The 25,042-nt window shown below is 49.1% G+C and overlaps 1 protein-coding gene across 3 annotated transcripts in view; it reads right to left on the bottom strand.

Annotated features, from left to right (window-relative positions):
- The window catches only part of PTGES (prostaglandin E synthase), a 65,836-nt gene that overhangs the window by 35,798 nt on the left and 4,996 nt on the right, over nt 1-25,042 (bottom strand). For 2 of the 3 annotated variants that reach the window (XM_077304907.1, XM_077304908.1), the window contains exon 2: nt 5,544-5,721. In XM_077304907.1, the coding sequence (XP_077161022.1) occupies nt 5,544-5,651 (108 nt within the window). In that variant the 5' untranslated portion in view covers nt 5,652-5,721. Of the gene's footprint in view, nt 1-5,543; nt 5,833-25,042 lie in introns of those variants that run through there. The other variant, XM_077304906.1, reaches the window with a different exon arrangement.

Consider the following 25,042-nt stretch of genomic DNA (forward strand, 5'->3'; position numbering starts at 1 on the left):
GTCAGACACGACTTCGCACCTAACAACAACAACAAGGTGCAATTAGGGTGGCCAGCTCCAGACTAGGAAATTCCTGAAGGCAATACTTTGTGGGTGGGGAGGGGCCTCAGTGCTCTGGAGTCCACCCTCTAAAAAAGCTATTTTATTCCAGGGGAACCTATCTCTGTAGTCTTTAGATGAGCTGGAATTCCAGGGGACCCCCAGGCACCACCTGGACGGTGGCAACCCTAGGAAGCTCTAATCCAGAAGACCTGGCAGCCCTCTGCACATCATGCTTTCATTTTTGTGACTTCTGGCAATCAGATGCCGCTTCCAGAATTGCTTCATCATGAAGAACTACACCAGGAATGCCCGCGGGCTGCATTTGAGAAAGAAATCCCAGAGGCAGAAGAGCAAGATGTTTATTTTAAACATGAAAGGGAAGCTTAAAGTGCATGTCCGGAAGTCCTCACTGGGCCCCAGACATTCCACTCTATTGCAACCCACAGTGAGCGATGGCTCCTGGCCATTTTCCACGGCTGTCTGATTCGGAAACTCATTACCATCAAATGCTATGCAAGACGTCAGACGCTCCTGAAAAATCCCGGTTTGTGAAAGATTTATGCAAGTCATTGGCTTTAAAGCATTCCAAAGGCACACTTGATCGGCAGTGGGGTTTTGTACCATGACCCCATGAAGTGCACAACCACATCACAGGAAGTGATTATGCTGGGAACTCCAACAGGCGGATGTGAATTCCTGATTTGAACAGAGCCAGAAAGGTGTTGTTTGTTTGCTTATTTTGTTCTCAGGTTCTGGCTTTCCATACATGTTTATGCATGCCTTGGCTACAGCACAGAATTTGCTTTTCAGAGAAGTTACTTCTCAATTTTAAAAGCCCTAAAATTCTAGTCATTATTTAAAATATCTTAATGGCACTTTTCCACCCAACTTAGGGTCCTCAAGGAAGCAAACAAAGGCATTGAAAGGAAGCATTATAATTGTTTAAAATAAGATTGTTTTAGATAAAAACAATTAAAAACAATTATTATTAAATAGTTATAATGCAATTATAAAAAGTAACAATTATTTTATTGAATACAATGCTTAGGCAATAATTTAGATGACTTAAAATAGAAATTTATCTTCACCTTTACAGAAATTATGTTCTCTCTCCTTTACAGAAAATCTGCTTCAAATAATTCACAGAAGGCATTGTCACTTGTCTAAGTCTGTAAGACTGAAATTAGCAAATACTCATTTTGTTGAGGAAATTGAGAGGTACTTCTTTCATATGTGGTGGCCATGTAAGTCTGCCTTCAGCATTTATAGCTGTCAAATCTCCAGATGGTGGCTGGAGACCTCCTGGGATGACAACGGATATCCAGCTGACAGATCAATTTCCCTCAAGAAAATAGCCACATAGAAAGGTGGGCTGTACAGCATTATTATGGGTTTAAAAGTTTTTTTTTGCAAAGATGCTGATTCCCATGGTAACAAGAGAAAGAAATTTTATCTATAAAAATAGAGGCACATCTTGCATGACATTTTCATGCAGGTAGATGTAACATTGAGAACATATTATCTTCCAAAAGGTTAACAATGAATCAAAACACCAAAAGACAGGTCAGTGAGAAAAGGCTAGACGAAACTGCTGACAGAACAAAGAAGACAATGATAAAGGGGACAGAATTCCATTATTTCATGGTCACAACTTAGAAGGCCTTTTCTAGGGATGCTAGCCTCCAGGTGGCAATTGGGGATCCTCGCCCCTTAATTCCAGCTCATCTCCAGCCTGCAGAGATCAGTTCCCCAGGAGAAAATGGATGCTTTGGAGAGTGGACTGTGTGGCATTGTATTCTGCTGAGGTCCCTGTCCTTCCCCAGGCTCCATTCCCCAAATTCTAGGAGTTTCCCAACCTGGGGTGGATCTGCATTGGCCTTTTTATCCCCGGTGACCCTGAATGAAAGAAAGTCATTTACACGTTATTCAATTTCCATTTTAATATTTAAATTTTCCCTCTGCGACATCTATAATTGATCTACAGTGACACTACCTTTCCCATGCAATATCCAAGAGCAGATATAACTTGCTATATTTGAGGAAACTACTCCGAGAGCCCCAGTATTAAGTGTAGTTCTCTGCATTTTGCTGGATTAACTTCCTGCCCTGTACTTCCAACGCTGACGTTGCACAGTAGTCTGTCACTGATTGGTCAGGGTGTCAGTCCAAAGACTGTCTGGTTCCTTGTTGCCATTCCCTCGCAGGACTTGTTTTTGCCCTCATTTTGGGATCTGTTTTAAAGTGACTGCACTTTAAGTGCCTTTTGGATTTACTTTCCCTTCTTTTTTTGCCTTTTGGATTTACTTTCCCCTCTCGTTCTCTGTGAGGCTGCTGCCTCCCCCTCCTGTCCCCTCCGTACACCCCACACCCCGCTCCTGCAGGAAAAGAAAGATAAAGAAGCAGCCTCGTGCTCCACGTGTCCCTCCCCCGGGTTGCTCTGGCTGTATTGTCAGGAGTCAAAAGACAGGAAATAAAGCACTCTCCAGCCTTGTGCTCCTTCAATGCCAGCTGGAGCTTCACCCCCCCCCATCAAGCGGGAAGGAGACCAAAAATTGGGACAATGCAAATACAGAAGGGCAATGTGTTTACAATTGGGGGAAAGGATGGCTGTAGAACCGGGTTCAAATCGACCAGGATTCGGCAAAGATTTACAGTGGGGAAAAATGTGAGTTCAGACTAGCCCCTGTAGACAATCCTACATCCCCTGACTGGTTTAATCAGAGATCCACACTGCAAGTAAGAAGGCAAGTGTTTTTATTAGACTAACTAATCTCAGGATATAAATATGAAAATTCCAGGAGGCAGAATAAAACCAGTGAAATTTCAGGGTGGGGCAGCAACGATCTCATGCTCAGCTGGGCCTACCTCATCCCCATCCTAGTTGGCTGAGTGTTCTCAGTCAGCAATGGTGGAATCTCCAGCCCCTTAGCCCACTGGGGTTCCCCCAGTGGCCATAATGGCCAATCCACCATTGCACAAAACTTTAATTGCCCTTTAGAACTGCATGGATTGCCAGCTCTGAGTTCAGAAATACCACGAGATCTGGGGGGGGGGGGGTCTGGAGATGACAGGGTTTGACAAGGGAAAGGGCCTCAGCAGGGTACAAGGCCATAGAATCCACACTACCAAGCAGATATTTTCTCCAGGGAAACTGATCTTGGTCATCTGGAGATTGACTGTAATAGAAAGAATCCTCCAGGTGCTACCCCATGGATCATGCATGGCTCTGCATCTTCCAATCAGGACTGGGAGCGTGATCAGTACACTGCCTTGTGCAGAACTTAGGGTTGCTAGCTCTGGGTTGGGAAACACCTGGAGAGTTTGGGGGTGGAGCCAGGACTGGGTGGGATTTGGGGTGGGGAGTGTCATGAAGTGTTCCCTCATAAGCATCCGCCTTCTCCAGGGGAACTGATCTCTATTACCTGGAGATGAGCTCTAAAACCGGGGGATCCCCAGGTCCCACATGGAGGAAGGCATCCCTGGCAGAAATTTAAAATCATTCTGCCACATTAGAAGTATGCACCTTCAGGCACTGAGAAAAGAGGACCTCCAGTTTTCACACAAGTGCCTCTTTGCTGTTTCAGATACAGAAGCAAAGCCAGCATAACTGCAGTCTTTCGTGACATTTGGCAACAAGTCCGGCTACTTTTTAAGACTACCTGAGTGAAGAGTCTTGTGTAACTATAGGAAAACCACCTGCATGCCTTCACATCATCAGGTTAGTCAAATAAAAAGGGATGCTCTCTGAGCTACGGTTTGATTGTCTGCTAAACACAAAGGCAAAAAACAGCTTGTTCAGCAATTCTTTTTAAAAAGGGAAACATGCTTTTGCAGAGGACAAAATGATGTGTTTTTTTCCTTTGGCAGACAAGCTTGAGCCTGCAGGGATTTGCTTTTATGGGCCAGAGAGCTAATATTTTTAGTCACACGCCCCTTGCGCATAGCAGTCCCTATAGAGTTCAGCAGAAGTCATTCACAGTCAACTGTTTTTTTAAGGGGGAAAAACATCACAATCAACTTATGGCAAAAATACTAAAGGCAAACCAAGAAGTCACAAGGGATTAGTGCGAAGACCTTAGAGCAGGGGTAGTCAAACTACGGCCCTCCAGATGTCCATGGACTACAATTCCCATGAGCCCCTGCCAGCATTCGCTGGCAGGGGCTCATGGGAATTGTAGTCCATGGACATCTGGAGGGCCGCAGTTTGACTACACCTGCCTTAGAGAGCCATCCTGCACAGCCATGTGCAGTCCTGGCCCTGTTTACTTGGAAGAAAGTTCCCTTCTCACTTCGATGGTACTTCCTCCCAAACTAATGCACACAGGACTGTGGCCTGATCCAACTTTGTTTGAACTTTTACCAAGAATCTGGCCACTCGTTCAAGTCTTGCACTAAAGGAGCTCAGACAGGGATAAAAAGAAATACTAATAATTGCTCCGTTAAGATATGTAGCTTTTGACAGATCAGAATAAACAATGGGACGGAACTTTCCTTGCTGCCTTCAAGGTATGTTACATGTGATTCCATGCCAATCATATCGACCCAGTTTATTTGAAAGATTATTTCTGCTTTGTGGAGAATATTCCCATATCATTCTGCTCCAGAAAAGGTTCCAGCAGTTATTTCTAGAAATCTGTCTACAAATCTAGACTTTCAATCTGGCACAGCACTCCTTTCGAGTCCGGTGGCACCTTTAAGGCCAACCAAGTCTGATTCTGGACGTACGTTTTGGCGTGCATGCACATTTGAAATTGGACTTGACCTTGAAATGTGTGTACACACAAAAGCTTACACCCCTAATTAAACTTTGTTGCTCTTAACAGTGCACCTGGACTCAAATTTAGCTCAGACCAGCTTCATAACAGCAAGGTGACCCACCCAAATACAATATCACTCCTTTGCTAACACATCAATGCTATTAAAAAAATATAGCATCAATTTCTCACATCACAACAATACAATACAATACAAAACCTTTAATGGCATTCACACTATAAAACAATGTACAAATCGGTTCTGTAATAAAAGTCTAAAAAACTGTGAGGAAAGTTACAGCAGGCAAGGGAGCAGCAAATACAAAAAGATGAAGCCGGTGACGTTTACTTCTTTGCCCTGTGGGTCATTACTATAGATGAAAACTTGGCTACCCGTTCAGTGGTCTCCGAGCAATTATCGATAAGCAACTTCTCACATCAAGCAAAAAGAGGAAGAAAGGATGGTTTCTCAGGTCCTGACTCTTTTCCAGAAGGAATTTTTCACCTGCCTGACAAATTCCTAAGCTGCAGGTGTGCAATTCAACCTAAATTGCAATGAAGAACAAAGATCCAGCCCTGGAAACCCACAGGATATGTATTTCGTTCCCAAAATTAAGCCATTCCCGATAATTGGAGCCATGCTAGTCTTTGTAAAGGGATTTAAAGAGGCCTTCTCTCCAGGAAGGGGCAAAGCGGGAGAAACTCCAACTATGGAATGTCATTAAAAGCACAGCACCAGTCGCCTACCTTCTTCCGGAGCCTGACTTGCCCAGTAATGATGGCCAGAGTGTACATTTTCAGGATCAGCAACGTGCTGAAGAAAATAAAAGATGCAAAGACTTCATTCTCCATCATTGCTGGAGAGAGAAGGAATTTCCTTATGAGAGCAGCTGGTGGTTTGTGAGTTCTGGGGGATGTGAAGAATCTGGCAAGAAAAGAAGGGGGAGGATCAATGTTAATCATCCACAAGCACTGGCTTTGCAGAGGCAGCAATTGCTCAGCAGTCAGGAGCCCCGTCACAGGCTTTCCAGCTTCTGCCTTGGAAATTCCAGGAGATTTGGAAGTGGAACCCTGGGAGGGCAAGGCTTGGGGCGGGACAGGGAGGGGAGAGGCCATAATGCCAATGAGCCACCCACCAAAGCAGCAATTTTCTCCAGGGGAATTGAGCTCTGTCGCTTGGAGATAGATCTAGCAATTCTTCCCAAGCATGGGTTTCATTCAGAAGGATCCAGGATCTGTCCCCAGCACCTCTAGTGAACAGAATCTTGGTTAGCAGGAACAAAGAAATTCAAAACTAAAATATGTTTGCCGCCTGCTGGACCCTGAATGATGCTGTTTTACTGCAAATTTTTTTGCAATAAGCACTGAAAGTGGCTCTCTTGCTCTGGGCCCGCCTGAGGATGTGGGACAAAAGGATATTCAACTTGTGCAGCTTTTCGGATCTTGTGGTCAGGAGGCAACCCTGTCCTTGAACAAGTCCTCAGCGAAGGTGCTACCCCTCCCACAGCTGGGTGGGACAAGCCGGCAAACCATCCCTCCAGACACGCAGCCCTCACATCCTCTGATGAATTAAAACCAAAAACAGACTCATCTTTGTGATGCAACATTTTCCATTCATAAAGTGGCAGCACATGTCAGTTCTGGAGAGGAAGTGGAGTTAATTTCCCCATTATCTGCTAGGACTGCTGCAAACATAGCAAGATGCTCAGGAAATAAGGGGTCATGTAAGGCAGGCTCCACGGGAGGATCCTCCCTGGCCAAGATTGGTGGAGGCTGGTGCCCTTCAAGCTGGCTGAAGGAACCGGGCAGCACTGCAGACCCAGCTAGTGAAGAGGGCTAGCCATGAACTGGTGTTGGATTCATTTTTAAATGTTCTAAATTTGTGACTTGCTGCTTCAACACTGTCAGTAATCAGACCAATTTAATTAATGGATTAATCAATAAGAACGTATGAGAAAAAAATACATTTTTTATTCTACAGCAGCAGAATAAGAGATCTCTGCCAGTATTTATGCATATATTCAAAATATTATTCCCTAAAACCTCCCCAGCTTCCTCCTGAACATGCTTCCCTAATATCAGCATGTTACGCATGCGCTTCATAATTCTCTTTGTCCTGATAAAACCCATTAAAATCCCTACAGTTATGACCTCTCATCCATCAGTGAAGTGAAAACTTCTCTTCTTATTTATTTATTTTTGTATTTATATACCACCACAACCCAGAAATGAGAGTGGTGGGTAATAAGTCCAATAATAAATAAATAAAAGAAAAATAAAAGATAAAAATAGGGGGAAACCTCTGGTCACCGCCTTGGCCTCAACCAAATGTCTGGTGGAAGAGCTTAGTCTTACAGGTCCTGTTGAACTCAGAGAGCTCCATCAGAGCCCTCAGCTCTCCCGGGAGCTCATTCCACCAGTTTGGGGCCTCTTTGGCCTTGGCCCCGGTTGAGGCCAGACGCACTACCCAGGAACCTGGGACAGGCAGCAACTTCATACCCACAGAGCAGAGGGCCCTGTGGGGGGCATAAGGAGATAGCTGGTCCCTCAGACAGGTGGGTGTATAGCCTAAAACAGTGATCCCCAACCTTTTTGAGGCTGGGGACCGGCAGGGCAACTGCCCGCCCGCACATGCTGCCGCATTGTGCATGCGCAGCCGGGACACGCATGCGCACATGCGCCATGCGCGGCCAAAATCACGCAGTCCAAAGCCCCAAGCCAGTTGGGCTAGAGGGTGCATACAGATGTTAAAGATGCTTCCCCAGGGATTCCTGGGGCTTGGGTACTAGCAAGTGAAACTGTGCCACGGGCCCTTTTAATTAAGCTTCCAAAACCTCTTTGGAGTTCCCAGGTCCTCTAGTCCAGTGGTCCCCAACCCGCGGCCCGCGGCCCGGGAAGCTTCTTACTGCGGGAGGGGGGGAGAGGGAATCAGGGCCGGGCCGTGCATGCGCACATGCGCCATGCATGGCCGGAATCGCGCATGTGCGACACTTTCGCACATCCGCGCATGTGCGATTTTGGCCACGCATGGCGCATGTGCGGCCCGGCCGCGCATGCGCAATGCGGCGGCATGTGTGGGCGGGCAGTTGCCCTGCCGGTCCCCAGCCTCAAAAAGGTTGGGGACCACTGCTCTAGTCAGCGGATAACAATAAAAGGATCACAGCTAGCTACTATAATCTGGAACAGCTTGGCTGTATAATAAAAACCTAAGGCCTAGGTGGGCGGAGAGTGGGCGGCAAACCATCCCTCCATCTTTGGACCAACCTTATTTCCCTCACAGAGTGTCTGTTGTGGGGAGAGGAAAGGGAAAGCGATTGTAAGTCGCTTTGAGGTGCCTTCAGGGAGAGAAAAGCAGCATATATGAACCAACTTTTCTTCTTCTTCTATTTATTTGCTTCAATTATTTTGATTCTGCCTTTCAACTGAAGTTATAAAGAAATGCAAGCACAATTTCTCTCCCTTACTGAAGGTGTCTTTATTTAAGGATGCCAACTGCAGCTTGGGAAATTGCTGGAGACTTAGGGAAGGGGAGGTTGGGTATGATGCCATGGACCAGGGATCCCCCAACCTCTTTCAGCCTGCAAGCACCCTTGGGATCTGACACGGCTCCAAACTGGCTTCCACAGCTTGCTTTCTGTCACACGGCAGCAATTCTTGTGCTGTTGTAGCAGCTGCAGCCCCTAAGCAAATTTTAAAAATCTGTACAGCCAATCAAATGTCTAATGGCCAATCCAAAGCCTTGCTGGGCAAAAGCTCCACCTGGCCCCACCCACATTCTAAAAACACCGGTAGGCCCCAGGAGAAGTGTCAAGAGCCCTGGTGCCTGTCATTTTCACCTCTGGAGCTGTCTTTTCCTCCAGGGAAACTGATCTCTATGGTCTGGAGGTCAGTTCTAATTCCAGGCGAACTCCAGTCCTAACCTGGAGCATGGCAAGCCTATCTTTATTCCTCTGGTCACGGGTTTTCGAAAATCACCACCTATTAGGAGCACAGAGGATTACATGCATGAGGAGATCTCTGCACATTCAATTGTGTCCAGCTTATCGTAACCTACCAGAAATATTCTGTCCCAGTGAAGCCACTTTCTCATTCAATCCTCATTTTACCACCGATTCATCACCCAAACACACCCATGCTGTCTCCCTCCAATAAACCTGAGCCTGCACATGGAGCAGGGCGTGTCCAAACCCTGGCCTCTCATTGTGCCCATAAAGCATACCAAGCATTAAGGCACCATCGTGTGGATTACAGCAAACAGTGCAAGCCTGCCAACAGAATACAACGACACAGAGATACAACAACACACTACCTTTTCTGTAGTTAAGCAAAATTCCATTTCAGCATTCTTAAATTCCGGAGGAATAACAAATGTTTTGCACAAAACCCTGGCTCTTAGGGAGTCCTGTCCGTACATGGAAAGCAGCCATCCCACTCTGTGGAACTGCCTGCCACTATACTCTGTGGCAGGGGTAGTCAAACTGCGGCCCTCCAGATGTCCATGGACTACAATTCCCAGGAGCCCCTGCCAGCATTCGCTGGAGTTGCCCTGGCAGGGGCTTTCGCTGGCAGGGGCATTCGCTGGCAGGGGCTCCTGGGAATTGTAGTCCATGGACATCTGGAGGGCCGCAGTTTGACTACCCCTGCTCTGTGGCAATCAGTTCCATTGGGTGAAAGCACTCCTATCTGCCCTGAGTCTGCTTTACTGGCATTTGTACTGTAACATTTTGAGTTGGAGAAAAATCAACATCACGTTACCAAACCCTGCCAGAGATCCACGCCCAGATCATATCTCCCCAGAACTTCAGGGACTGAGACCCAAAGAGGCAGCATGCCTTCTAATCTTCCAACATCTCTAGAAATTATCTTGCTTTCTGAGAAGAGAACAACTTTCTTTACCCAGATAAACATCTTCTCAAGGTTCAGCTGAAGGGCACTGGTGTCCCCGAGCCAATGGTCGATCAAGGAACACCAGGGTAATCACGGGGAACCGCAGCAAAGGCACTCAGGAATTGAGAAAGATTTAACCACAAAAGAGTTAACACCCTGTGGGCAAAACGGACCCTTTCAGTGCCTCTTCCCCTAGGTTCAACAGTTCAAGGCCTAAGACTTGCTGAGCCTTGAAAGATAAACTGACACCTTGCCATACAAATGGAATTGCAGAGCAGTTTGGAGAATTCCAGGGTGGAACCTAAGATTCCACTATGCGATTCCCCCACAGTAGGCAGCCTTTGTGGGCAGACAGTTTGTGCTGCCTTGTGGTGAATGGGTCAAAAACAGCCGAAGGCTTGTGCTTTGGCCACCCCCTCCACATCCAGTTCAAGACACGGCTGACAATTTTGTCCCAGACAGATGCGGCAGCAACATCAGCAGCATGAAGCAGAGTATCAGGTAGCTCCTCTAGCAGCAGGATGCAATGCGCAGGTGAGGGATCAGCGTCGATCCCCGGGAGTGGCTGGCGACTGAGGGCATCAGTGTGGCCCATGGACTTGCCCAGATGGTGCTGCAGTATGAACCGGTATCCGTTCAAGAAGACAGACCACCTTCTTGGTCAGCATCCTAGGCAACAGGATTTGAGGCATCTGCTTGTCTGGGGTGAAGAGCCCTAGTAGCGGCTTATGGTCAAAAAGACAAGGAAGGGCCTGCCAAATAAAAAGTCATGGAATTTTTTCACCCTGGCCACGATGGCCAGGGCCTCGTCGATCTGCGTATAGTTGTGCTCAGGAGCCGATAATGTGTGGGAATAGAAAGTGATGGGTGCTTCCCAGCCGTCAGGGTACTGATGACTCAGAATGGCTCCAATGCCATAGGGTGAGGCATCGCATGCCAAGGTCAGCGGTAGGGCCTCCGAGTAGCGTGCCAAGACACTGTCTGACAATAGCAAGTGTTTGACGGCCTTGAATGCAGCTTGGTGTTGCCTGGTCCAGGACCACAGCTTGCTTTTGTCTAGCAAACATTGCAGTGGTTCTGCCACGGATGCCTTGCTCAGCAGGAATGCATGATAAAAGTTCAGGAGGCCAAGGAAAGCCTGTAGCTCCAGGTGTGGTCTGACCAGTGCCGTATACAATGGGACTATGACATCTTGTGATTTTTTAAAATAATTTTATTATTTATTATTATATAAAGCATTTACAGAAAAGTAAAAGAGAAAAAGCGACCAGCTGATATGGTTTGCCATCCTCTTTTAACATACATATTCAGTTCCCATCACATATTAATCCTAATCTAGAGGTTTTTACCATCTTTCTTAGCGAAATGATTGTTAATACATATGACAGTATAATCTGTTATAAGAATATATTCTATTATTAAGTGATATAAAGTCAGTCCCCTTCATATATTGGCCCTGACCTAAGAGTTACTGCTGCTGTCTCGTTGATACATATGAAGTATAGTTTGCCTTCGTCTTTTAGCATACATATTAGCATACATATTCAGTTTCCATCACATATTGATCCTGATCTAGAAGTTATTACCATCTTTCTTAGCAGAGTAATTGTTGATACATATGAGAGTATAATCTATTATAAGAATATATTCTATTATTGTCTTAGGTAATATAAAGTCAGTTCCCTTCATATATTGGCCCTGACCTAAAAGTTACTGCTGCTGTCTTTCCCACAGGAAACCAGGAGAATGCTCCATTGTTCATCACATCCTTCAGGTGGTCGCAGAAAATGAAATTGTATTCTTTTCCATAATGTCACCTGATGAGTATTTCTGGTTGCCTTTCTGTCAGGGCCAAAGAACTCTCTTGCTTGATTCCTGCTTGCAGTCACCTTTAAGTAGGCTCTGTATGCTTTGTCAATCCGGATCTCTTCCTCTGGTCGCACAGAGATATCTCCTGACAGCTTCCTGCGTGCTATCGCCTTTGAATAGACTCTATTTATTTTGTTGATCCAAATCACTTCCTGCTCTAAATAGACTTCCAGGTTTTCGGTGCTTTCCTTCCTTAAATCTGTTTTCCCAAGTTCTTCCAAGGTGCTTTTGATTTTTACGTCCCTAGCTCTCTCCCCCTCCTGTTAATTAACTTCCAGACATTGAATTCTCATTTGAAGTATTGTTGGCTGAGTTGTGTTTTCATCAGCTGTTTTTTTCAAACTGTCAGTTCTGTCTAAAAGCTCTTTCTTAGTCTTTTGGATTTCCTTTTCCATCTTGTTGACTGCTTTCAGTATCTTTGAGTTCCCTTTGCATAACAAATGGAAAAGCTGTACCTTAGTTAATTTTTCCATAGTTCTAGGCAGTCACAGATTATAAACAGAAAGTCTCGTGAGGTCTCGTGGGAGCTTGAGCGATCCAAAATTATCAGTTTGTCGATCTCCAGATCAAGTCAGCGTCCCCCACTGAACTCTCTCCAACAAATCTTTAAAGTCTCTCTTTTCTTTAAGCTCTTTGTTTGATTAATGAGTGTAATTAGCTGGGTGCCTCCCACTCAACGAAAGGATTCACTTGTAAATTGGTTGAAGAGGGGGGGAAGAGCTTGTGAGGAAAAAAAGGAAAAAACAGAAAACTCACAGTCTTTACTGTTGCAGACTCCGGCTCCTGTCAGTCTGGTAAAAGATGATCTGGGAAGAATGTAGGGTCAGCTGGTCGTTTCAGGCTTAGAAAGTTATTTACGACAAGGACGCCATCATGACCTTGAGCACATGCCGTGGCGATCCGGAGAACTCAGTCTCCACGGAACTGTAGGACCCTCAGGATGCCATTCCCGGTTCCTGGGGCGACCAGCGAGCAAGATTTGCATATCTGCTCAGGTCTGCCAGGTGCATTTGCTCCTGACCCTCAGCATGGCTTAAGAGCCCGGCACAAGCCCGGCTAGTACAGCGCCATCTTCAGTCGTTTCTTGTGATTTTGATATGATGCGTCCACGAGGAGCCCCAGGAATTCAACTGCAGGAACACCCAGTTGACATTTCTTCTTCTTGACTTGGAGACCTGCACCATGGAACTTGGACAGGACAGGACGGAGCTGGGAACCTAGCTCTTCTTCTGATGACCCGCAGATCAGTACATCATCAAAATATGGCACCACCCCAGGCAGCCCCCGCAGGAGGTCCTCCATTTATTTTTGGAAAATGTCAGGGGCTGTGCTGACCCCAAACTGTAACCACTTAACCCAGAATGCACCCCAATGCATCACAATAGTTTGTGCTTCCACGGCAGTCTCGCTGACTGGAAGTTGTTGGTGTGCCTTGTCACGGTCAAGCTTTGCGAAGACCTTGCCTTCTGCAAGCAATGCCAGCAGGTGGCTGACCACAGGAACTGGGTACACATGTTGTTGTAGAGCTTTGTTGATGGTGCATTTGTAATCTGAGTAATCAGATGCTCCCGTCAGCCTTCAACAGCGTCACAAAAGGGGCTTCCCTGTTGGCATGCGGCACAGGTTCCAGGATGCCTTGGTTAATTAGGCAGTCCAACTCCTCGACTATGCGTGGCTCCAAAGCCAAGGGCACTCGCCATGCCTTCAAACAAATCAACTTGACTGCTGGGTCGAGATCGAAGGAGATTGGTGGGCCCGTGTAGCAGCCAAGTGTGCCATCAAATACAGCCCCAAACTCCATGCACACAGCTTCAAGTGGTGAGCGCTGTAGGCGATGGAAGCCAGAGATAATGATGCCCAGCGGGGAGAACCAGTCAAGACCCAACAGGCTGGTGCGACAGCCCTCAACGATGACTACCTGTAAGGCCTTGGTGATGGACATGTTGCACCCAGAAGGTGCAAATGCCAATGACAGGGACGCGGTTCCCCTGAAAGTCAGTCAGTTGCAGTCCGAGGGGTCGCAGGCATGGAACTCACCAGAGACGGAGCTTATCGAGGGTCTCCTTCAAAATGATGGAGAAGGAAGACCCTGAGTCCAGTTCCATACTACAGGGAGCTCCTTCTATGTTGACCACCACATGGATCTTCTTTTGTATATTGTCAGTTGATTTGTGGTAGAGAGAATTCAAATCTGAGTCTGTTCCGAGGCACCAGTCGTTACACAGGAATGTGGTGCAGTTAGACGGGTTTTTCCTTGTTGTTGTGTCGGTGCTTGTCCTTGGCAGCCCTGGATCTGGTTGTCTCTTGGGTGTTCCAAAACCGCTGGGTTGGACTGGTAGGCCCTGGCAATGAGGCCACATTTGCCACAGAGCTTTCAGTGTACCTCTCGGAAACGGCATATCTTCCTCGGGTGCGGGCCACCACAGCTGGTGCAGGCAGTTGGCTGTTGTTTCCAGTCCCCGCGTCTCTCAAACGAGGAGGGTCGAACCTCTTCTATCTCCTCTTCAGACATGCTGGCCTCACCGTTGGCGTTGTTGGCGTGGACCGGGGGTGGACTCGGGCGGAGTCCGGCAGATGTGTGAGCCTGGCCAACAGCCTTGGTGCTGACTGCGGCCGCCTCAGCCACAAGTGCCTCATCGAGGGCTTTCTGGAATGTCAGGTCTCGCTGTGAGAACAGGCGCCTTTGAGTTCACTCACCTCTCAGGCCACACACAAGACGATCTCTCAGCATCCCTTTGATGTTCTCAAATGCGCAGTGGCGAGCAGGCAGTGGCAGTGCTGCCATGAACTCAGTGACAGATTCTCCCTGAAGCTGGCTTCAGCAGTAGAAGGTGTCACAACGGGCAATCTCTGCCGGCTGAGGGTCAAAATGGTCTTGGAGCTTCTTGACAGTTGTCTCGTATGTGGCCTCTCTGGGTTTGACCGGGCGAGGGCAAACGTTGCCCTTCCACATATGCTGAGGAGCATGCTGCGCTTCTTTGCAGGATCGATTATGTCGTTGGCTTTGAGGAAGCACTTTAGTCTGGCAACACAGGACTCCCTGTCCTTGGCATGCGTGGCTAGGAAGAGTTCGAATTTTGGTAACCCCTTATGGGATCACGAGTCCTTTGATACTTTTAAAAATTACTCTTGTTCCTGATTTTTTTGTGCGTGGGGTGGGTGGGCGGGGAAAGGCATGCTTTGTATTACAACTTTGAAAAAAATACTTTTATTTCTAGCATTGCCTATACGCTTGTCCACCCATTTGTTGCTCCAGTAAGTTAGCCAGTTTTAAAAAGACATTCCTGTCCCCAGGAACAAGGGAGAGGGAGGGGTGTGTGAGGGCGGGATGAAGCTGGCCATTTTTGCACGTTTGAGCCTCCATGCCTTCCGTCTGCTGGTTGCCTGCTTGTTGCTCTCCCTTAACTCATGCTAAATAGGTTGGTGAATCCATTTTATGCAATTCCCGAAGTCACACTTTAAAATGGAGGATATAGCTGGCCTCTTACTGCCTGGATGCTGGATGTTGGCAATGTCATATGGAGGGGCCAGAATATAACAACTACTTAAAGTCAGCATTTCACTACATATAACAGGTGTGGAAATGCCCTCACTCTTCACCTTAAAATGCAGTTGAAGACAATTTTATTCAGGACAGCATTCGATTCATCTGCCTCCAGGCACTTCTGAATTATTGATTAGAGAACAGATAGTTTCAAACTTCATAAGGATACTAAACAGCAGGGGTGGTCAACCTGTGGTCCTCCAGATGTTCATGGACTACAATTCCCATGAGCCCCTGCCAGCAAATGCAGAACTATTTGACATAATAACCGCTAACTAAGTGAACATGGGAAGCAGTCTGTAACTGTAGAAAAGTGTGGCATCAGGGGGCCAACCCCTCCTGGCCCTGCCCCCTTCAGCCATCTTGCCGGGTCTCACTCCAGGCTCCAGTGTAAAGAATTCCAATGCAGCAGTTTCCCCACATGTGCTGTTTAATTAAGCTCTCCAATAGTACAGTGCAATTCTCTCTGTTCTTTCCTTCCAGTTCACTCCCAAAACAACCCACCACCAGTGTCTCCCTCTTCTCCTTTTTATTTCCCCCTGTGGCTCCAGTCCCCACTTCCTGTTCCCCTTCCTACTTTCGCTGGGTGATGGCTGTTTCCTTCTTGACAGCTTCTGGTAAGAATGTCTTTTCTTACCTCCAGGTTCCCACTCTGGAGAACTAATTCCCTGGCCCTTACTTGGGGAGCTCTGGGAGGGGCACTGATCTGCCAGTCCCCCTCCCCCCTCCCCCTCCCCCTCCCCCTCTATGGGCTGGGTGAGGTTCCGCGTCTGCTCCAAGTGTGCCTTCAACAGTGTTCCAAGGACACAGGCCAGTCCTGCTCCCCTCTGGTGCCTCCTTTCCCTTCATCCGCTCCTTCTCCAGCCCTCCTGTTGTCCCCCTCCCCCATGAACTGCCTCCGTACTTCGGGCGCTCTCTACTGTGCTCTTTTCTGACTTGTCCTTGGCTGGCAATGCCACTGGGACACGGGAGCTCTGAGCCCCGCCCATTCCTCGCGCTCCGAGTTTCCTCTTTGCATCTCTCTCGCTGGAGCCATTGCGGACCAAGACCACATTCTACCCCGAGGCGCCGTTTCGGAGGAGCTGTTGCGGCTGGCCAAGGTCCAGGGCATCCACTCCCTCGCCACGGCCCGGACACAAAGTTCATAGCACCTTTAAAACTAGCAAAATTTCCAAAGGTGTGAACCGTGAGTCATGAAAGCTCCTCTCCTGCCACCATTTTTATTGTCCTTAAGATCCTCCTGGACTCTTGCTCTTATCTACTAATAACTGAGCTCTTGGAAGAGCTGAGGGCCCTGAGGGAGCTTTTGGCATTCCACAGGGATTGCAAGACGGAGCTCTTCTGCCAGGTCTACGGTTGAGGCCAGGGCGTGGAAGATCAGATGGGCCTCCCTAGAAAAAATCGCCACTGGAGCAGACTATGGCTGTGGGCTTGTGTAGTGACCCTATGGTGCAACAAGGGGCAGCCTCTTGCTGCTATGGGGGTGGGAGGATAGGTTGTTGCCACCAGGGTACATAATTCTAATGGGGATGAAGAAGACAAAGAGTTGGTTCTTATATGCCGCCTTCCTCTACCCGAAGGAATCTCACAGTGGCTTCCAATCGCCTTCCCTTTCCTCTCCCCACAAAAGACACCCTGTGAGGAACCTGAGGCTGAGAGAGCCCTGAGATTACTGAAGAAGAAGAGTTGGTTCTTATATGCCGCTTTTCTCTATCCGAAGGAGTCTCAAAGCGGCTTACAGTCACCTTTCCTTTCCTCTCCCCACGACAGACACCCTGTGAGGTGGGAGAGGCTGAGAGAGCCCTGATATTCCTGCTCGGTCAGAGCAGCTTTATCAGTGCTGTGGCGAGCCCAAGGTCACCCAGCTGGCTGCATGTGGGGGATTGCAGAATCAAACCTGGCTCACCAGATTAGAAGTTCACACTCCTAACCACTATGCCAAGCTAGGATATTATAGTTGTGTTTTTATGGGGGGGGGGGGGGTTTACCATATGACCCGCCAGAAGACAGCTTGCAAGTGGTCCCCAACCTTTTTATCACCGGGGACCACTCAACGCCAGGAAGCACTCACTGGGGACCACTCAACGCCTTTTACTGGGGCCCGGTGGGGGGGTTAGTTTACTCCTCTACTCTCAACCACTGCCCTAATGCTCTCTGATCGCTATGGTAATGTTTAAACATCCCTTCAAAATAAGATACAGACACACCACAGCAATGAACATAAGGAACATTTTATTTTCATGGACATTTTAACTCATGACAATGAAAAATCAATGGGAACCCTGAGCTTGTTTCTCTGCAACGAGATAGTCCCATCTGGGAGTGATGGGAGACAAGGACACCCGAAGTGTGTTGTAAAGGGCCAGGGGGGATGAAGTAAAGGGACGGGGGGTGGGGGGAGTGGGGGGAGAAGGCGTCCTTCGGGGCTCACCTCCAATTAGTGGAAGGACCACATGTGGTTTGCGGCCCACAGGTTGGGGATCGCTAATATAAAGGGCCTGCTGCAGTGCTTCTGCAAATGGAGTAAACACGCTGTTTTTATTAGCATGCCTCCCTCACCAGTTCCCTACACCAGTGGTCCCCAAGCTTTTTATCACCGGGGACCGGTCAATGCTTGACAAGTTTACTAAGGCCCGGGGGGGGGGGGGGAGGTAGTCTTTTGCCAAGGAACATCACAGCCGCCTGAGCCCCTGCTCCACTTGCTTTCCTGCCGGCGCCCCTGACTTCCTGCCGCCCGCTGGGGGGCGCTGCCAGCAGCAGCTGCGCAGTGCCACACTGAGGGGCAGCCCTAGCCATGGCAGCTGCTGGAGAGCACCAAAGGTGAGCCGGCGGCAGAGTGGCAGGGCAGCCCCCAAGGCAGCAGCCGGGGAGGAGGACAAGGAGGAGCCGCAACCCGGTACTGACTGATCCATGAACCGGTACCAGTCTTCAGACCGGGGGTTGGGGACCACTGCCCTACACCGCAGAAAAGTCACTCCTTATGAATTCCATGCCATGGAAAAACTGTTTTTCCACAAAGGATACCAGAAAGATGATGGGGTTTTATCCAAAAATGCCCTAGCAATGCTGTGGGTTTTGCATTTAGGTATTTATCTGAAATATTAATATAATGTACGTTTATTAAAATATAATAATATTAAATATATTAAATATAATATTAAAATATATCTGTAACAGCAAAAGCTGTTATTAATAAAATGCTAAGGGCTAAGTGTGCAGAGAGTAGGTGTGGCCTATCAAGACGCAGGGCCTGCCCATTCAGGACTTTGGCCCAATCATTGGGCCAAAGTTCTGACAGGGCCCGCCCACTCAGGGGCAATCTGGAGACATCACTGCCAGCCTGCCCCTGACCACCGCAGGGGAAAAAGGTCGATATGGCTGCCAAGGGGGATGAGAACAGAGGCTTGGACAGGATGCGCCAGCCCTTTTCGCCCCAAGGCTGTCCTAACTGCCATGTCCAACTGCAAATGGCCTCAGAACCCTGACAGAGCTGGCAGGAGGATGCAGAGTGCTCCCCCTCCCCCCTCCCTTCAGGCCTGCTGCAAAGGAGCCTCTCACAGGCCCTGACTGAGGGGAGGGAGGCCTTTCCAAGAGCAACGCAGGGGAGCCTGAGGGCCTTCCTTTTCAGGGGGGGGGGACTTTCCCCTTCTGCCAAACAGTTGCCTGACAGGGAGGCCACAGAAAAGCCCCTTCTCACTTAAAACACTGCTCTGGCCGGGGGTTAGACACAGCCAAGCCATGTGTCTTTCTTCTTCACAACTCTCTGTAGATTTGAGGCCACTGCACAGCGTTATTCTCCAGAACAAACTTGCTCTTTTGTCTCTTGTTTCATCTGTAGAACAACCCTGTGCAGTAGGCCTCAAGTCTTTCAATTCAACAACCACCTGTGTGGGAGGCCTTAAATGTTTCTTCTCCACCACAACCCTCTCCAAGGTAACCCTTTCTGCCTGGGGAGCTGATCTTTATACTCTGCAGATGAGCTGTAATTCCAGGTGCCCTCCAGGCCCCACCTGTAGGTTGGCTACCCCTGGGTTGGAAATATTCCTGGAGGTTTCGGGGTGGGGCTTCAAAATCGTACAATGCCTCAGAGTCCAACCTTCAAAGGAGACATGGGCTATGGTCAGCCCTTACCAGCAACTGTTTGTATTTTGGGGCATATACAGACCAGCATCAGTCCTGTGAGTGGAAAGTGATGGAAGATCTAAAGAAAGAATATTTACAGCCTGAAACTATAAATAGTGAACAAGTAAATGGCTGGAGACACATGGGAACTGCAATAACTTTTCAACCTTGACCTGGCAAATAAAAAACCTTATTTTTGGTCAAGATTGCTGTGCACAGAGATACTTCCTCTTAGGGTTGCCAGCTTCCATGTGAGGCTCTCTACCCCACCTCCTCATGGGGAGTCTGCTATGTGGAGAGGAAGGGAAGACGATTGGAAAATGTTTTATGACACCTAAAGCCTGCTGAGTGACTACGGGCCATTCCCAGTTCTCTCAGACCTCTCACAGCCCCACATCCAGCCCCACACCCCTCACAGGTTGTCTATTGTGGGGAGATTAAGGGGAAAGGTGTTTGTAAACCGCTTTGAGACTCCTTTGGGTAGTAAACAACAGGATACAAAAATCCAGTTCTTCTAAGGAGCAACCATGAAAGAAGCATGTGGGTACATAACATTTTATAAACAGTGAAAAAATGGAGACAGAAGGAACAGGGTGGACACCTGTCTACTGTGAATACCCCATGTGTATTAGGGCAGGGGGACATTTAGGAGTCTGTGGCCTAAATCAGTGGTCCCCAACCTTTATGAGCATCGGGCCGCGCCCGCGAGCCACGCCCGCGGATCAGGCCGCGCCCGCGAGCCACGCCCGTGGATCGGGCTGCGCCTGCGAGCCACACCCGCGGATCGGGCTGCACCCGCGGGCCGTGCCCGTGGATCGGGCCGCACCCGCGGGCACGGCCCGCACGGGCGTGGCCCGGCCCTGATTCCCTCTCCCCGCCCTCTCGCAGTAAGAAGCTTCCCGGGCCGCAAGCTTGCGGCCTGGGAAGTTTTTTACTGCGGGGGGGGGGGGCGGGGAGAGGGAGCCGCGGCCCGGCGCCATGGCCTTCGCGACCCGGCAGCGGGCCGTGGCCCGCAGGTTGGGGACCACTGGCCTAAATCATACAAGAAGGGAAATGATGCAGAACTGGGAGGAATTGGTTGCCATGTAATCTTCCCCTAAGAAGAGTGTCCAGTCTGATTTTCCCTTCACATAACTGAAGACATGGCTCTGGAAAGCTCATATGTAACCACTATGCCACAATTCCCAAAAGTCAGTCCTCTCCCACACTCAACGAACATTCCAAACCACAGGTTCTTGACACCCATCTCTCCACACCCATGCCCTCATTTGCCACCACACCATCACAACCTCCCACACAACACACACATTCAACCCTATGCCCTTACAGACTGGACAACTCCTCCCCTTCCTCTTCCCACCGCCAAGCTCTAGTGCCCGTTGTATTCCCGGATACAACGGGCTTTGCCCCAGCACTATAATAATTATTTAAAATATATTCCTTTCTCACCTTCTTTCCATGGACTCAGGGTGGCCAACAGCAATAACAAGCTGCAGAATAGAAATACTGACGTCTATTAACAGACAATAATAATGCACGGGTTTAAAAACACCCTGCTAAATCTGGTGCGGCTAGTCACACCCCCCCCCCTCTCCAGTTGACTTCTGAAACTGTCTTGTATACTTTTCTAAATATAGGTGAGCAAAGGTGCCTTCTGTACCTTAACTCTGGTAGGCTGTTCCAGATGATGATCTACCACAGAGAATGCCTGTGACTTAGCTGATATTGCATGGACCGTCCCAAGGGCTTTTATGCGCAGGTGTTTCCTTTGCTTCACCATACATTCCTACAACATTTTTTTTGTCTACTTTTCATACCACTTCCAATGTTCATGTGGATCAAGTTTTCTTTTTTGTTCTGCAAGGATTTTTCTCCCCTCAATGCTCAATTTGCTTTCCATTTGCTGCTTCAGCATATTTTCTGAGAGTGGTTTTGTGGTGGTTTTCCCCCTTGTTTTGCTTTCAGGACAAAGGTAATATAAAAGCATAATGATTCTCTTAGATTCCCCTCTCCCCTTTTTATCCCTCACATTTCCCTCCTCCACCGCATATATTGTGCAGCATGGTTGGTCTCCCTTTATTGGTCAGCTTTGATCTGGGAAATGTTTTTTTTTTTTGTTCTGCGGAGAGGAAGGGAGAAGGGGAAAATGGAGCTAACCATCAAGATCCTGTTCTCTAGTTCACATGTTTTTGCCATGACTCACATAAATTTGTATTAATGTATCCATCTCTAATCATGTCTTGGTTTCTATGTATGGTTCTGTTTGGTTGTTTAGAGTATTTAGGGTGACGTGTTTTCAGCTTTTGCCTGACCTTAGTTCAGGCCTTTCATTCCTGGGGCCCACTGGTGAATAGTTGTTGGCCTAGGTTGTTTTCTTAACCCAGGGATGGTTTGCTGAAAATTTCCATCCTGAGTCTCTGGACTCCGCTGAGCCTCCTGGCTATCCCCCTGACCTTGGGTGGCTCAGCTGGTTGTCTTGAAACATACCAAGGTGTTATCTGTTGCTTTCACATTTGTGGGCTTTGTAGTTAGTGTAGGCTGAAGTTTTGCACCTGGCATTTGTACACGAAGATGCAAGTTGGGGGAGAGATCTAGGTTACCTTATAGGTGTGCTGGCTTATGGAGTACTAGTTTCAAAACCCATTTATAAAAATGGGCTCTGAAAGGGGAGAAGGGGGAAGGGGAAGGGTCAGAGGACCCCCCCCCCCTGCCAGCTTACCTGAAGGTAGGCGGATGGGGAATAGGCGTGCTTGAGGCAAGGTCGCCAGCGTCCCGGAGGCGTGTGGCTGGTGCAGGGGCAGGCTCGCCGGCTCCAGACCCCTGGCTCAGCTCCTCCAGACACGTGGCGCAGGCTCGCGGCCCCTGGGCCCAACGGGATGCCCCGCCGCACTCCGCACCCGCCTGGAGCCTTCGCCCGGCCCCAGCCACAGCCACGCCACGTCCTACATGCGGCGGGCCTCACCTTGGACCCAGCAGAAGGCCAGGCCAGCCTGCAGAGGCCCCTGGCCTTCAGCCGGGTCCAGGGCCAGGACCACCGCATGCAGGACGTGGCGTAGCTGTGGCCGGGCAAAGGCTACAGGTGGCCGCGGAGTGCGGCAGGGCGTCCAGTCAGCTTCGCACTGACGGTGGCGCGAGGCTGTGCAAGGGGTCTTGAGGAGGATCAGAATGGTGGTGAGTAGGGCGGGGGTTCCGCTGGGGGGTGGGGGGAGTGCGGGGGCAGGTGTTGGGGGTGTATGGAAGAGAGGAATGGGTGGGAGTGTGGGATAGAGAGGGGTGGGTGTGTGGATCACGGGAGCGGCTGTGGGGGGTGGGATTGGGGAAGATGGCAATGGGTGGGGGGAGCAGTGTGGCGACTTGGGGGGGTTGGCAGGTATTTAGGAGGGGTGAAACAGGCGAGTAGTGGCGACGGTTGGAAGGCAAGTAGGGGGGAGGCAAGAGCAGGGAGGATGGGTGTGTGCGCGTTGGAGTTGTGCTGCGGGGGCTTACCATGTCCATCGCGTTGGCGCCTCCAGGAGGCCTGCGATGGCTGGCAGCTGGCGGTAGCAGCGGGCAGGGCTGCAATCGCAGCCTGGGGGGAAGGTTGTTGGGGAGGCTTGGGATGGCGCCTCCCCCTCCCCAGGCAAGGTCTGCCCCTGGTTTGCCGCAGTGAAAGGAGCAGGGCCGCAGCGGCCCTGCTCCTTTCCCGGCGGCGAACCATCTGCGTGGCGTGGCCAGTCCAGGACAAGCCAAGTGGCCAATGGGGAGGCATGCTGCGCCCCTCCCCATTGGCCACTTGGCCCCTGAGTGGCACTTACAGGGGCCAATCAGGAGCCACTTTGTGGCTCCTGATTGGCCTCTCCGAGTTTTTATCACGGACAGGCCCCGCCCTCTCTCCTCCCACTTAGCCCTTAGGGCTTTATTATCACTGCTCCGCAGGAGTGGTTACAGATGCTCCGCAGGAGCGGTTACAGATTTAATTTCAGCAAGGACCTCTTTGCCTTGTTTTATTTCTTCAATAAAGAGAATACTTTTCACCAAAGTTTTTGCTTATTGGAAATTTGATGGGCCGTTGAGACTTGTACAGCAATGTTTTTCTTATTCACTACCAGAAAAGGAGAAATGTTACTCTTCCACAGTGATTTGAGAGAGAACAACAGCTGCCACCTATTTCCTGTGGGACTCTGCAAGGGAGTCAGTAAGGGCACAATAATTCCTCCCCCACAGCCACCCTCTATGTCTGGTTCCGGAGCATGACTTCACTTTTATATTTTCTTCCTCCAAAGATGAGATTTTCACTCATCACGGGCAGCCACGGGGCATACTGTGCGGTGGCATCAGGGCTCAAGCTCCATCCCCACCCCCCAATTTCTCAGAGAGGCCAACTTAGGCTGTCAGGTCCTCAAGTTCAGTTTTTGTGGCAACTGAGAAAGGGCTGGTTTGGTCTGGTTATTCTTGTAAAAAGAAGGGGGGGCACTTTCTGTGAATAATGCTGTCTTTGAAAAAACAACAGAGAGAGACCATTTCCGCTTTAGAGCAACCCCCCAAATTTTTCTCTTCCCAATCCCCACCAAGCTGAGATGCTATATTTCAGATCAAATAATACCCTACCTACCTACCCTATGGTCAGTTTTAAATATTTATTGTTAATTTATGGTTTTAAGGCAAATGTTTTACAGTTATTGTTTAACTAGTACTACTTTTAACTTTTAAACAGGGACTAGCAGCAAAGCCCGTTGTGTGCTGGAATGCAATGGGTGCTAGGGAGCATTTCCCCTGCTGCCTGACAGGGCGGCGGTGGGGGGGGGTTAAGGACCCAACAAGCATCTTTCTCATTGGGAGAGCTGCTTGCTAGCTCCTTCCCCCCCACACACACACAGACACAGACACAGACACACGCACCACCCTGTCAGGCTGCAGGGAGGCTTTGCAGGGTGTGCGTGAGTATTTAAAGGGAATGGTCCCCACATTACAGATAATGACAGCTGCAGGGCTGTCATTATCAGCCGTAACAAGGGGGTCTGCTCTGTTTAAATATTCCTTCCTACCTTCTCTGGCTGGGGAGAGTGTTTAAAGGGAGCCCCCCTACATTACAGTTGACAATAACAACTGTGCAACTGTCATTATCAGCTGCTACATACACAGTCATGCACTCCCTTTAAATGCTCCTACACATCGGGAGGAAAAGCTCCGCCTCCGGGGGAGGGGTCATGCGCTGAAAGTTCCAAAGCTTCCTGGCATGGATAGAATTCTGCCTAGAGCAGCCTTTCGCAACTTTTTCACCACTGAGAAACCCCTGAAATATTCTTCAGGATTTGAGAAACCCAAAAAGTGGCCTGATTGTGCAGAATATGGTTGGGAAGCATAGTTGTGTACACACCCACCCGAGGCCCCTCCCCTTGCCACTCCTTCTAGGCCCCTCATTGGCCATTTTAGGGGGGGGCATGTCAACATAACCATATATGGTCATATCTTCCAATAAATGTTTAACAAATGTTTAAATATTTTTAAAATTAATTAATTCCCACCCACTTGGGAAACCCTTCCAGGGCCCTCAAGAAATCCCAGGGCTTCACATAACCCTGGCTGAGAAAGCCTGGCCTGGAGGCTCTGCTACATTCACCACATCGTTGGAAGTATGCGCACTCCTTTATATTGTATAGAGCAGTGCTTCTCAACCTGGGGGTCAGGTCCCTTTTGGGGGTCGAACGACCCATTCACAGGGGTCGCGGCAGGGCAAGCAGCTTGGCTGGGGGGACACCATCCACACAACAGCCTTGCGGGGTAGATAGAGATAGAGTGGTCATCTGTCTGGAGCAGCGGAAAAGAGTGAGATCGGCACGGTGTG

The sequence above is a fragment of the Paroedura picta genome, chromosome 12 (assembly GCF_049243985.1).
Source record: "Paroedura picta isolate Pp20150507F chromosome 12, Ppicta_v3.0, whole genome shotgun sequence".
Lineage (NCBI taxonomy): Eukaryota > Metazoa > Chordata > Lepidosauria > Squamata > Gekkonidae > Paroedura > Paroedura picta.